At 40.9% G+C, this 12,567-nt stretch overlaps 1 protein-coding gene across 1 annotated transcript; it reads left to right on the forward strand.

Annotated features, from left to right (window-relative positions):
• The first annotated feature begins 6,227 nt into the window (after positions 1-6,227).
• Positions 6,228-11,512, forward strand: LOC117253609 (diencephalon/mesencephalon homeobox protein 1-A-like). The gene is made up of 5 exons (XM_033621163.2): positions 6,228-6,428; positions 8,384-8,551; positions 8,719-8,897; positions 9,104-9,548; positions 9,740-11,512. The coding sequence occupies exons 2-5, from the start codon at positions 8,398-8,400 to the stop codon at positions 10,156-10,158; spliced, it is 1,197 nt and encodes a 398-aa protein (XP_033477054.1). The 5' UTR covers positions 6,228-6,428; positions 8,384-8,397; the 3' UTR covers positions 10,159-11,512.
• Positions 11,513-12,567: the final 1,055 nt, after the last annotated feature.

A 12,567-nucleotide genomic window follows, 5' to 3' on the forward strand; every position in this document is an offset into this window, starting at 1 on the left:
TACGTGTAAATGAGATGACTTTCATCATCAGGCAGTGTATGTGATGGCGGACAGCGTTAGACCTTGGGTAGATGGCTGCAAAGCTACTGAACAGTGTTCGAGACCAACGAGCAACAAAACTGAATGCTTTATAGCGAGATGTCGGCAGCATTTCCAGCAGTGATTGTCACAGCAGTACTGGGTATTTTAAGCCAAAATATGATCTTTTTTTATGACAATAACTAAGCAGTTTGTGTCCCTAAACATAACCACACGTTAAACCAACCCAACTGCCAGAAAAAATGTTGGCAATGTATGTTTCTGCAAACCACAGGTATGTTGAATTTGCACGTTATTATGTAGCAGGTACATCGAAACTTTATGTTTCAACAATGCTGGCCGTAACTTGTGGCTAAGTTCAGAAATCACTTGGTTATGGTTAGAAAAAGATCATATTTTGGCTTAAAATTCCAGGTTTTGGGGGCACAATCATGGCAAGAAATACAGTGATGTCTTTGTAGAAAACAACTGCTGTTCATAGCACTATCCCCGCTGGAAAAACATCAGCAGGTTGCTATAAAACACCCAAGTTTGGAGCCTAAAAGCCACTCGAAACACAGCAATGACCTCGCTAAAACAAAACCAGCTTTGTTGGTCTCAAAATGTTGTCTGCAGTGGTCTGCAACTTGGTAGGCATCTTGCCAAGGTGTCACACTGTCCACCATCCCCTACACCTCCCAATGACAAAGTCAGCTCATGTACTACATCAGTTTAGAAACATTGATGTGATTTGTATGAAATATGCAAATATAGCCAAACTTTGGTTTGAAGAAACATACAATGCCAACATTTTCCTCAGGTGACTGGGCTGCGTTAAACATAGTGTTCTTTAAACTTAACCGTGAAGTTTCAGCGTATCTGCTACAATTAACAACGACAAACAAATGTTGTTATCTGTGGTGTGAAGAAATGCACAACACCAACATTTCTTCTGGTGATCAGGTTGGAACTGTCAACTGCTGAATTGCATTGTGGGTGATGTAGGCCTCGGCTGCTGACAAGGAGGAAGAATCTTCTGGTTTGTTTCGATAAAAAAACTTTTTGGGAGTGCAATGCTAAATCAATGGAGTGCTCTTTTAAAATTGCACTAATCAATATTTTACATCACTACTGACCTAAATTTCTTGTACCAAACTGCAGACAGATGCAGTTAACAACAGGGAGGTGAACATAGTGGAACATTTAACAGCTTAAGAGCCAAATATTTCTCTCAGGAGTTGGTGGAGACCAAAACAGAGCAAAGAGCAGAGCAAATATTGGACTTATATTTTTGATGGATGGCCAGAAAAACAACTCTGTGTCTGGTAAATGTCTGTATGAGTTCTTATAATAGTATAACTTGAACTTTGCACTGGTTTCTTGAGTTACAGGAACTCCATAGAAACCAGATGTACTGTATGTTTCTTAACTATCTGTCGACACCACGGTAAATAGACTTGATCCTTTTCCTTTGGTCACAGAGAATGATTTCTTGAAATACTTGTAACATTGGTGTTGTTAATAGATAAAAAAGTCAGACTGAGAGGTACAGCCAGATGTGTATAAGAGACTGTGTGATTTTGTCCTTTGACACGATGGTAACTGATACCTAAATACAGAAAGAAAAGAGGCTGTGGAGCCAGAGCTTTGTCCATTTCAATCAAATATCCAACATGTATGAGGAAAGTCTTAAAGGTGAATGCCCAGCTAATACACAGCCGAGGGATCGCTAATGGCAAGTTGCTTTGTTACTCCAGTCACACAAGTCCCAAGGAAGCAGTCAATTCTAAACCATACATCAAAATGATTAATTTCACCCAAATGAGCACAAGCTAACCTTGACTAAGAGCATGTGCAGGCCAGAGCGGCTGGATTGAAACCTAATATATTCATGAAGTTAAAGAAAACCTAATGATGAAAGTTAATGGGCTTTGAAGGCTGAAGGCATCAACTTTCTCCTCGATTTGATGTAAGATGCCACTTGGAAATATAGGGAGCCATCTGAGGGGTAAAATTACAAACGTTCATGCATTATAAACCTGATTAAAAACTGAACATGATTTATAAATCGCTGCAGCTTCCTCGGCTGAGCTTTGATTCAGGCTGCCAAAGTCCTGATGCAGGGATAAAAGTTTTTGATATTCAGAAAGCAGGCGGGAGGATGATTGAGAGCAAAGACGATAACTCAGATCTGAGGAGAGGCTTTAACACGATAAAGCCTGAATGCAGCCAGAGTGCAGAGAACAATGAGTGCGGCAGTGAAATCCGCAGAAATCTGAGATGAATTTGGGGTTTAGAAAGTTAGCCTGCAGCGAGCAGTGTTGAGATCCTGAGGTTGATCAGGAGGAGATGCGGTGTGAAAATGGTAAATAAAGAGACGGGAAACTATCATCATGATTAGGCCTCGAAGCCTCCAATACTGTTCTGCAAAATAAAACATCCCAAACAACTCTCCGTGTCGTTTAAAACAAAAAAACTGCAATGATTGGTCGATTAATCAGTCGAGAGACTTTTAATTGGCAACTTTTTTGATAATCGATTAATGTTTTAAGTCATTTTTTAAGCAAAAATACCAAAAAAAATGCAGTTTTTCTTTAGTTTATATGATTGCAAATTGATCTTTTTCAAGTTCTGGAGTGTTGGTCTGACAAAAACATATATGTTAATGTCACCATGAGCTCGTGGGAGTTTTAGTGGATGTTTTTCAATAGTTTCTGCCATTTTATAAAATAATTTGTCCAGAAATTTGAAAATAATGGTTATTTGTGGTCAAGGGTGTAGGGTTCAAATTAACATTTTGACTATCAAACACTTAAATGCCTGCTCCCTGAAGAACTGTCATGCTTTTTTGTGCTATCTCTGCATCAGTTAATGGTAGAAGTACTTTGCTATACCCCCCCCCCCCCCAAAAAAAAAAAAATAAACCTCCCAAATCAACACCCATGGTTGGACACATTGTCGAAATAATCCTGCAACATGATGTAAAATCCTTACTAGATATCAATAAACTTTTGTCGAGATAAGGTAAAACATCACATTTCATTCCCTATTTGTTTTGTAGGGCTGATGACATGAAATATAATTAAACTTTGAGAAAAAAGGCATTCAAATGTGATTATTTTTCCTAAAATGACCTTGTAATATCTCCTAAAACGAATACATTTAGAAAGTCAGTCTGGAGTTTATGTGGACAGATGACATACCGTAAAACTTCAATCAAAAGTCTAGTCCCAATTAAACACCCAGTCTCTTTTGCTAGCCTGGTGTGGCCACACATTTTGACAATAAAGGCCTGTCTCAATTAGAGTTGTGAGTATTGTCTTATTAACGAGATAAAGTGGTGTCATGTCGGTACGTCAGGTGCCATAACTTTCTCTTTCTCTGTCTGATGCCCTTTCTGTTGAAATTGATTGTATTTCCCAGTGTTCCCAATCTGCTGAGCAACAGTTTTCTGTGAAAGGAATTAAAGGCCTGTCCCAAATATAGGCCTGTTAACTTCAGTGCTTTAAGCAAATAATAGCCCAGGCTATTAATTTAAGTTTAACAGTAACTCTGCAGCATGTGAGATGATAAATGAAGAATCAAATCTTAATTTAGAAAACTTTTAGAAAACTGCTAGCTGGAGCTATTGTCTAAATGTAGATTAAAATCCTGCAGCATATGGTTCGGTCCACTTAGATACAACTTTTGTCCAGCTGACATCACAGTTCTGTTTCTGTTGGCTTTGTAGGGCTGAATATGCAAAACATGGCCAATCTTTAAGAAAATTATGCTTTAAAATGTTGTTATTTTTCACTAAAATTGACCGTGTAATAGCTTATAAAACAAATACCTATACATTTAGACAGCCAGACTGGAGTTTATGTGGACAAATAACAAAACTCTGCAGCATGTGAGATGACAAATTACAGCTTAATTCAGAATACTTTAAGATAGCTTTAAATACCTTTGCTTATTATTCCTCACATTATACACCAGTTTGAGACTTTATTAGTAATTTGTTTGGTAAATGTTGATGTAGCTGTCTAAAAAATGTCCAATTCTCCAATTGTAAAGCCTTATAAAGTGAGTCAGTGTGAGTTTACTGTCCACTCTGGAGGGGCTGCTGCTCCACTAGCCTAATATCACTCTAATAGCAGGCCCTCTTGACACTTGCATTAAAGCCCTGGTCCCTGCTGGACATTAGCCCGCATTAAGTTCCGTAAAAAAGCAGATTTGAGGAAGAGCAGCTGAGAGGAATTCCTTCTCGCTTTAATTGCTTTAGAAACGGTTCCCACAAAGAGACACTGGCCAGATTTACCTCCAGTTTAAGTTCTTATTTCCATCGGTTCACAAGTTAATCCGATTTTTTTTTCCTCCTCTGGGCCTAAATGCTCTTCAGCCACACTGACTAAAAACATCAGGTCGGAATTTAAAGATAAACAGTAGAAAATTATCTTTATTAGTGATGCTTGTAATTCGCTCACTCAGTTTTTAATTTAGAAAACACCCATTTACGCACGGATGGACACTTGTTGCGTAAAAGCGTCCATTAAACTCATTTAATTTTGTTGCTTTTATATTTTGGAGTTTCCCTGCTTTATATAAAAAAAAGCAAATTAACAGTATAAAGGAGGCTGAGGACAATATTTGAACACTATAAAGTGAACTTTGGGTGAACGCGTTGAGGTAACCAATAAGATTTTCTTTTCACACAGGCTGTTGTCAGGAGTCTAAAGTTCTGCAAATGAATGTGGCCAAAGATCAAATTGAGTTTAGGATTTGACCACCCCCCCCCCCCCCACACACACACACACACACACACGCACACCCACACCCACCCATCCACCCAACCCCACCTTCCCCTTTCTCTCTCACTCTCTCGGAGAAAATTCAACAAAATATGCAAGCTTTACATTAAAAGGCTACTTTTCGTTGCCCTTAATTCCAGCCTAAACGGTTTTTCTCCGGGAGAAGAAATCTTTTCTAAAAACCTTGAAGAAGAGAGGGGCATTATTGTTTTAATCCTCTTACCAGCAGTCATTTTAAGACATTTTTTTGGAGGGTGAAATGGCGTCTTGTCTACCCAATCCTAACCTAAATCCCTCGGGGCCGGGGAGCTGCTGGAGGCAGCAGTGTATAGCCCAGCCCTGCATCTCTCCACCTCAGCTGCATTCCCACCAAACATACAGTCACACAGGAGGCAGGAGGAAAATAAAATTAAAGCACGGAATTAACCTGAGAGTCACCGTGCGCGAGTCACTGCAGAAGAGTGGTACAGGCCATTAAATTTGCATATCATTTAATTAAGACCTGTGTTATAGACCTTTTTTAGGCTGAATTTAAGAATTTGGTGAGCTGGAGTTTCTTTTAAAAAGCTCATAATTCTTAAAGACACTTGAGATCTGCTGAGGAAAATATTTACACTGAGAACTTTTGTTTGGCGGCATTTTAAAAGGATGTTTAGGCCTAAACTCAATCCAAAATGTATAAACCATAACCAACAAATGGCCATTTCAGCGTTTATAAGCAATCTAATAATATTATGAACGTAGGTAAAGCAATTTCAGTCTATATTGTGGTTAAAACAATGTATCTAGGCTTAGCAAATAAACAATTTGGCTGTTTATGAATTTAAAAAATTGCAGTCTGACCTTTGTTTTTGGCTTTAGCTCCTATTTAGCAACACATTTTCAAGTAGACCTTGAGATTTAAAAAAATATATAAGACACAGAAATAAGGCCAAGGCTGTTACATAATGGGGATAGCTTAAATCATGTTAAGATCTTATCAAATCAGTTTTAATTTTTTAAGAGAATTTGATTTTTTAGGTCAGTACATCCTGAGTAAAACCAAAAAACACAAAAATTATCATTAATATCACCTCTTAAAAATAACAGCTATGAGGTTAATAACAATATTTAGACTAAAATGGTCAATTTTGGCCGAAAAATCCTTAAATATCAATAAAAAAAATGTAAAATTATGTTTTTTTTCCTTCCAAAATAACAACAGCGGCAGAAGCAGAAAAACTCGGCACCTCGGATGCAGAAAAATCATCTCTGAAATGAGGAGTAATGTGAAGGAGGAGGGCGGAGGGGCTGTGGTGATGGTGGTGGAGGAGGAAAGCGACGTGATTGGCACAGAGAAGGAGCGTGTGAGCGTCCCGGTGACCCCACCCGGAGCGCTTTAAAGGCCGATAGATGGCAGCTCAGCATCCTCCCACATCCACAGAGAGGCGAGCCGGAGCACTGAGAGCGGACCGAACGGGATATTTTCAGGATATCACAGTGAATGAGAAATAAAAGAAAAAGCTAATGAAATGATAAAAATGATCCAGCGTTTGTGGATTTCAGAGAAGCAGATTTAAGAGGAGAAATATTTGGCTGCTGGTGGAGATATTTCGCTTCAGATACGCACAGAGAGGAGAGGTAAGAAGTTTGCTCCGTACAAGTTTGCAACTGAATTTGTTCTGCAGCATAACAAATCTCATTTTAAAGCAATTTTAAATTGATTTGCCTGTTTTTTTCTTGCATTTATTGTGCGTAATATCGCGGGGTTTTGTTATCTTCCAAACTAAATCGCGTTTTAAAAGTGCAGCCTGTCAGCCTGCCGATGTCCCCAACAAAACTGATGTAATAGCGAGTGTTTTGCTCAAGTTAACCGATTAAAAGTGTGTACATTTTTCAGTAACACTTACACTTATAAGCCTGTCATATACAGGAATATCCGTGTCAAATTCATATTATAATTTGGGGACATTTACACCTTGTTTAATAAAGTTCCTTTTGGTTGTTTTTGTTTAACATCACAGGTTGTTAATTGACTCCATGTTAATCATTCTCATTAATTCCCCGTCCTTTAAGTGTGTGAATGCTGCTGCATACACACACACACACACACACACACAGCTCCGGCCCGGAGGCAATCTTTACTAAATGCTGTATAACTCATAAATCCACGGTAATTAGCATAATTAGGCTTAAATCAGAGCCCGAGGCTTCGTGACATTGTCCTGCAAGAAGAAGCAGGAGCTATGATGAATTTTAAAGCTGCAGATTTAAAAAGAAAATCGAAGAGATTACATGAATCCTGCCAGAGGGTGATTTAGGAAAATAACGCAATGAAATAGTCACAAGAAGAAAATGTTATTGTATTAGTCACACGTTTTGATCTCACACACACACACACACGCGGGCTGGCCCATCTTTCACGTGTCAGGCCTGATGATAAATTAATAGCTTTGTATAGTTGAAACCTATTTGCACCCACATTAGACAGGAGCACGGTCACGCGTCTCCGTCAGCCTGCAGGCGTCTGAATCTGACCTGAGACCCGCCACAGATTGAAATAAACCGCTCGAGTCACACTCAGAGGGAGCAGAGTAAACATGATGTCAGTCCGGCCTGCCTCTGAAATTAAAATTTTCAGACTGAAGAGTTTTAATAGGAAACATTTCTTTAGTTAAACGCAACTGAGGAAATGTTTCCTGTTAAAACTGAAAACTTGAGAGCAGAATTAATTTAATTGTTTTGTGTGGACGAGAAAATATCAGTTCCCTTTTTACTTTCTTGATAAATAATTTAGATTTTATTAATATTATTTTTAATATTATTATTATTAATAATATTTGTATACATTTACACCCACAATTATGGACCACTGACAAATTAGACTGTCGGCACGGATTTAATGTTTCCTAATATGAGCATCTTAAAATAACAACAGCAATGAACAAAATATTGTCATAATTAAAAAAAAACAACTATAAAATAATGTCTCCTTTTAACTGTTGTGGCCTATTTTTACGCACATTTTATTAGCGTAAATAAAGTGCGAAATATATTCTGTATTTTTTTTATTGCTGAATATAACTGCTAAATGACCTGTTTTAAATATTTTAAAACTAAATCTGCTGAGCCGTGGATTCATAAATCATATATTTTTTTCTTCCTGAAAGCTTCCTGATCAAATGGTAAATACAAATGTTACTGTATATTAAAAGTTTCAAACCTAGATATTTTATTTTCTGAACATTTAAAGTGGGCAAACACTGGAAAAAAAGTTTCCTAAAATGTTAGATCTGCTAAACTACATCAAACAACACACGACAAATACTAATAAACAGTCTCAGCTAATTAATCTCTGTGAAATTATTAGAAGTCACTTTTATCTATGTGCACATTCATTCTTTGATAAAACGAAGGAGCCGTTTTTCCTTTTGAGCGCAGCCTTTTGTATTTCACCTGTTGCCATTTCAATTAGTCATCCTACAACAAACGATATTATACAGAGTTTTCGCTTTTTGTTGGCGCCACAATCAGATAACAGGCTGGTTTGTTTAAAGAGGCCTGACACTCACAGCAGCTCGTCCTCCTCTCTGCAGACAGTTCGCCGGCCATGCAGCACTACGGGGTGAACGGCTACTCTCTCCACGCCATGAATTCACTGAGCGCCATGTACAACCTCCACCAGCAGGCGGCGCAACAGGCCCAGCACGCCCCTGACTACAGGCCCTCAGTGCATGCCCTCACTCTTGCAGAGAGACTGGCTGGTAAGAATCAGTTTCTCATTTTGTTGCCCACTTTCATCTCTCATCTTTGACTGTGCATTAACACTAATTCAGTGTGTGCTGATCTCTGGGGTGCTCAAATGACCTTTGACCTGTACCTCAATTAAACTGGTCGTGTTTCTTCTTTCTCAACGGCTGCACATTTCAAGACATTATCCTTGAGGCCCGGTATGGCTCCCAGCACCGAAAGCAGCGGCGCAGTCGGACGGCCTTCACCGCCCAGCAGCTGGAGGCCCTGGAGAAAACATTCCAGAAGACCCACTACCCTGATGTGGTGATGCGGGAACGTCTGGCCATGTGCACCAACCTGCCTGAGGCACGCGTTCAGGTAAAACCTCCCACAATGCATTGATGCTGTGTTACTCTTGCTCAGCTTAAAGGTTAAAAAGCTATCTTCAGGGCAATCTTCTATCCTTGAAGGTGATAATGGACAGGCAAGATGCAGCAACGTGAACTAACAAATGTCATATGCTGTGGTTCAAAGTTGTCCAGTGTTATGTTAGTCATTGACCCAACATTGATCTGTCTGTCCAGGTCTGGTTCAAGAACCGCCGGGCCAAGTTTCGTAAGAAGCAGCGCAGCCTTCAGAAGGAGCAGCTCCAGAAACAGAAGGAGGTGTCCGGAGCTGCAGAGGGCTCCACAGAGGACTCCAAGACTGACCTCAACACCACCACCACCACCACCACCCTGGTTCCTGAGGCCCGCACTCCTCCGCCTCCATCCTCCTCCTCATCCTGTCACTCAGAGACAGAGAGGCTGGTAGCCGCACGGCCACAGCCTGGAGAGATGAGTGTGGAAGTCAACGTCACCTCTCCTGAGCCGTCGGACAGCGAGTCAGCAGCAGAAGATAATGCTGACAGAGAGGAGGACGAAATGAGGGGGGAGACAAGGGTGAAGATCAGGGAGGAGACGCAGGGGGAGGGGGGAGCGTTGCCGGGGAGGAGCTCCCCATCCTGCAAACAGCTGAGCCCCACATCAGGTAAAAATATCACTGTCTAATGAATCCAGCTGCTTTTTCTTTAATGTTCCCTGATTATATGTCATGTTTAAGAATCTAACCACATTTATATTTGTATCGAACACACACAGTTCACTTAAAACACAAAAAATCCAAACAAAGATCAGTTTATGCTGAAAAATATTAAAGTTCTCCTTTCTTCCGTCTCTCAGACTCTCCTCTGGGCTCCCCCACCTTGCCGTCCTCCAGCAGCGTGACCAGCGGTTTGGCACAGAGCAACTCCTACGCTTCCTCTCCACTCAGCCTCTTCCGGCTGCAGGAGCAGTTTCGTCAGCACATGGCCGCCACCAACAACCTGGTGCACTACCCGTCCTTTGAGATGAGCACGCCGTCCTCTCTGCCCTACCTGGGCATGAATGTCAATATGCCGTCCCCGCTGAGCTCGCTGCCCTGCCAGTCCTACTACCAAACCCTGTCACAGGCCCAGCAGGTGTGGAACAGCCCGCTGCTGCAGGCGGCACCAGGCAGCATCCCCGGAAGCCTCAACAGCAAGACCACCAGCATCGAGAACCTCCGTCTGAGGGCCAAGCAGCACGCAGCCTCATTGGGACTGGACACACTCCCTAACTGAAGCTCGGGCTGCTCGTTCTAAGCGTTCGCCCTCTAGTCAGGGCTGCACCATATTATGGGTCCTGTCCACAGGAAGTGACTCTGGGCCCCTCTTCACTTTCCTCTTGACCCTTCACCACTGTCAGCAACTATGTGTATCCATCCAACACATACATATCTCCAAAAACTCATTAGAAATATCTCAAATTAAAACTTAAGCTACCGGCTGCTACCAAATTATCTTAACGACGATCTCTTTAAAATCTGTCCAGATTTCAAATTTGTGCTTGTTTCATGTAATTTAATTGAACAGCTGCTGATGCTTTGTTTGCAGTTTTCTGTATTTCTTATAAACCTAATTTCAAAACCAGAGAAGTGTAACAAACAAGTAGAAACAACATATTTTTTCAGCACACACAAATGTGTTTCAGAGCAGGCACTTTAGGCTCCCTCCCTCAGTTCAGGGCCCAGGGTTGTCGACACACCGATTCCCCTTCACCTCATCGTCAACATGTGGGCGCGCAGCTCACCGCTGGGAGCACACCAGGACATGAAGAACAGCTCTGCGGGATCAACTTAACAGAAAATAAGATTATAACAAGAACTTGATGGACTTAATGAAAAAAAAAGCCCCACCTGGACTGCAGCTGTGACTGAACACGTGGATCTTTGCTTGTAGTCGACTCCTTCTGATCAGCAGCACGCACCAACTCATTTCAGCCTCCTCTGTGAAGTGAAGAAAGTCTTGAAGTACAGAGCTGATTCCAGGACAGATATAAAATATTCTATAACTCCACCCCTGAACGTGAACTATGCATGCATGCACCCCTCTGAAGCATGGCTTACAGCCGCAGAACACTGAATGAAGTCACATCTGATCTGATATCAGAAATAAAGCTCCAATCAGTCAATATAATCCCCCAGCCAGCTGTATTTCTTTGTAGATGACACATGACTCTCCTTGTTTGAAGTTACAGCACTCAGCTGAACCCATTGAGCGTTGTAAATATCCCTCAGTGTTCGCCTCCATCTGCCTGGCGGAAGAGTAACTCCATGTCTCCTTTTGTGTGAAGGATTTGAGAGGAAATGTATTTTTCAAAGGACCTACAGCAGCAGTGAAACACGGGGAGAATCTGCAGAGGAGGCACAGTGACAAATAAATATGAACCAATCTGGCATATATTTTTGTTAATGCGGGTGGCGGACTGAACTGGACAGAGTCACCACTTTTTCTGAGCCACTGGCTTCAGCAGAGAGACACACAGGGCCATTCTCTATGTATTATATCACTGTAGATTCAAGACATGTATTTCTCAATTGTTTAAAATGTGAGTAATTTATCTGTTTAATGCAAGGGAATAAATCACACATAAGAATGACTCATGTTCTCAGTGTCGTCGGTTGGAAATGTAAGATGCTTGCACTGCCTCATTTTGACATTTTCCAAAGAGGGAGCTTTATTCTAAAACAACGACTCAGACTCAGACTCAAGGCAAAATGCTTGTTATTAAAAATGTAAGAAAAGAACGCACATCAGGCAACTCTTCTTTAGCAAAAGTCCTACATTTGGATATTTGGGTTGAACTGAGGAAATAGAGACAGTCAGGACGTTAACATGACATTAGGAGAAAATCGATTTATTGTGTTGGTCAGATTAAAACCAGACTTTTTTTTTTTTTTTTAAAAAAAAATGTTAACATGTTAATCTGACGAAATCAAGTTTCTCGCTCCCAGATAATGCGATTGAGACTCAAACTGGCATGCTCCACAGTTTCCACCCCGGGCTTTGATCCAGAAGTGGAATAGCATTAAATGCGTAACAGAAGAAGAAGCCGGTAGCACCATGGCAAAATCTACATCCAGAGCCAAACATTTTTGGACGGACGAGGAGATGCAGTTTATGCTGTGCTGGTTGAGAGCAGAATTAAATATTTTAAAATGCACTGATAGGCAGAATAGCGACCTGTTCAATGATGTGGCAGAACAGCTGGACGACGCTTGATTATGTGGTCTGTGATGTAATAGGTCAACCGGAAAAAGGTCCAATACCAACAAGTGGATAGGAGGCATATCGCCACCTATCGTAGTGGAGTCGGAAATACTTCAGTCAATAAATCGATGACCTTCTCGTGCTTGTATACTGGGACTGGGGGTGTTTCTCAAAGTCAATGAAGGACCCTTAAATGGCTGTATTTCAAGGATGCTACGTCATCAAATCCTGCCTTAGTAGTGTTCCAGTTCTACTGAGGCCTGAGTCCTTCCTTCAGAGAATTTTCAAGGATGCATGTGTGTATCCTCAGTACCCACAATTCTTTGCGTGCGATTTGCTAGATAAATATGTAATTTATTTGGGCTAATATCTGCAGGAGTTTATATCATACAAGCATGAAAAAAATATTGACATTTACATTTACACTTTCCGATGTGTACA

Source organism: Epinephelus lanceolatus, chromosome 6, assembly GCF_041903045.1.
Source record: "Epinephelus lanceolatus isolate andai-2023 chromosome 6, ASM4190304v1, whole genome shotgun sequence".
In the NCBI taxonomy this organism is placed as follows: domain Eukaryota; kingdom Metazoa; phylum Chordata; class Actinopteri; order Perciformes; family Serranidae; genus Epinephelus; species Epinephelus lanceolatus.

What these genes read in the sequence shown, in the direction of transcription:
- LOC117253609 (XM_033621163.2), top strand. Translation starts at nt 8,398, where the DNA reads ATGCAGCACTACGGGGTGAACGGCTACTCTCTCCACGCCATGAATTCA. An exon ending in TCTTGCAGAGAGACTGGCTG is followed by an intron (nt 8,552 to 8,718) that starts GTAAGAATCAGT and finishes GCACATTTCAAG; the next exon opens with ACATTATCCTTGAGGCCCGG. An exon ending in ACAGCTGAGCCCCACATCAG is followed by an intron (nt 9,549 to 9,739) that starts GTAAAAATATCA and finishes TCCGTCTCTCAG; the next exon opens with ACTCTCCTCTGGGCTCCCCC.